The 1,647-nt window shown below is 63.1% G+C and overlaps 1 protein-coding gene across 1 annotated transcript in view; it reads left to right on the top strand.

The window, feature by feature from the left end:
- Positions 1-145: 145 nt before the first annotated feature.
- Positions 146-1,647, top strand: part of ONECUT1 (one cut homeobox 1) — a 42,480-nt gene continuing 40,978 nt past the window's right edge. The window contains exon 1 of the mRNA XM_019503856.1: positions 146-1,566. Within this exon, the coding sequence (XP_019359401.1) occupies positions 391-1,566 (1,176 nt within the window). The 5' untranslated portion in view covers positions 146-390. The remainder of the gene's footprint in view (positions 1,567-1,647) is intronic.

Below are 1,647 nucleotides of genomic sequence, written 5' to 3'. Positions count from 1 at the left end.
GGGGGGGGGGGAGGGGGGGGGGGGGGAGGGGAGGGGGCCCGGCGCGGCGCGCATGCCCGCTCTCCGCCAGCAGCAGCAGCTGCAGCAGCAGGAGCCGTGGCCAAAGACACTGAAACAGTAAGAGACATGGCTAGAGATGGCGAGGGACGCGATCAGACACCTACCGGGGCGGCTGAGGCTGTATTAAAGGAACGGGGGCCTTAAAGCTGAGCCAACATCACCAAAAAACAACAAAAACAAATCACAACAACAACAAAATCAACCAAGCCCCCAAGAGCCTGATCCTTTCCACAGGGGAGGAATCCTGCACGCATCCGACGCGAAGACCTCCTAGGACCTTCCAACCACAGACCAGATAGATGTTTTGTCCACAAGCTTGCACGAATCACAATGAATGCGCAGCTGACGATGGAGAACATTGGCGATCTGCACGGGGTGAGCCATGAGCCGGTGCCAACCACGGCCGATCTGATGAACAGCAGCCCCCATCACAGGAGCTCGGTGGCCCATCGCAGCAATCACTTGCCGGCCCACCCTCGCTCCATGGGCATGGCTTCCATCCTGGACGGTGGAGACTACCACCACCACCACCGGCCCCCTGACCACGCGCTGACGGGACCCCTGCACCCCACCATGACCATGGCCTGCGAGACACCCCCCGGGATGAGCATGAGCAGCACCTACACCACGTTAACCCCTTTGCAACCTCTACCTCCCATCTCGACCGTGTCGGACAAATTCCCTCACCACCACCATCACCACCACCACCACCACCACCCCCACCCCCACCAGCGGATACCAGGGAACGTGAGTGGCAGCTTCACCCTCATGAGGGACGAGCGGGGTCTGGCTTCTATGAACAATCTCTACACCCCCTACCATAAGGATGTTACCGGCATGGGGCAGAGCCTCTCCCCTTTGTCTGGATCGGGCCTGGGGGGCATCCACAACTCCCAGCAGGGGCTGCCCCACTACGCTCACCCCAGTGCCACCATGCCCGCCGAGAAAATGCTCACCCCCAACGGCTTTGAAGCCCACCACCCTGCCATGCTGGCCCGGCATGGTGACCAACACCTTACCCCCACGTCCGCTGGCATGGTGCCTATCAACGGGATCCCACACCACCCCCATGCCCACCTGAATGCCCAGAGTCACGGGCAGATTCTGGGCTCCAGCAGGGAACAAAACCCTTCCGTCACTGGTTCGCAGGTCAACAGTGGGAGTAATTCAGGGCAAATGGAAGAAATCAATACCAAAGAAGTAGCTCAGAGGATCACCACCGAGCTCAAGCGGTACAGCATCCCCCAGGCCATCTTCGCCCAGAGGGTGCTGTGCCGCTCTCAAGGGACCCTCTCCGACCTGCTGAGGAACCCCAAGCCCTGGAGCAAGCTCAAATCCGGCCGGGAGACCTTCCGCAGGATGTGGAAGTGGCTGCAGGAGCCCGAGTTCCAGCGGATGTCGGCGCTCAGGCTGGCAGGTGAGCCGGGGCCGGGCAGCTCGGCACCCCTCGCCCGCTCTCCCCGTGCGTCGCCCTGCTCCCCCGGCGCCCCGCACCGAACAATGCCCGCGCCAGAGGCGCTGCTGCGGGAGGGGCGCGGGCCCGGGACGGCTCTGCCCGCCGCCTGTGCCCCCTGTGCGGCGGCAGCT

This window comes from Gavialis gangeticus, unplaced genomic scaffold, assembly GCF_001723915.1.
Source record: "Gavialis gangeticus isolate Ggan-Ray unplaced genomic scaffold, GavGan_comp1, whole genome shotgun sequence".
Classification (NCBI taxonomy): domain Eukaryota; kingdom Metazoa; phylum Chordata; order Crocodylia; family Gavialidae; genus Gavialis; species Gavialis gangeticus.
This window is presented reverse-complemented; position numbering and strand designations above follow the sequence as displayed.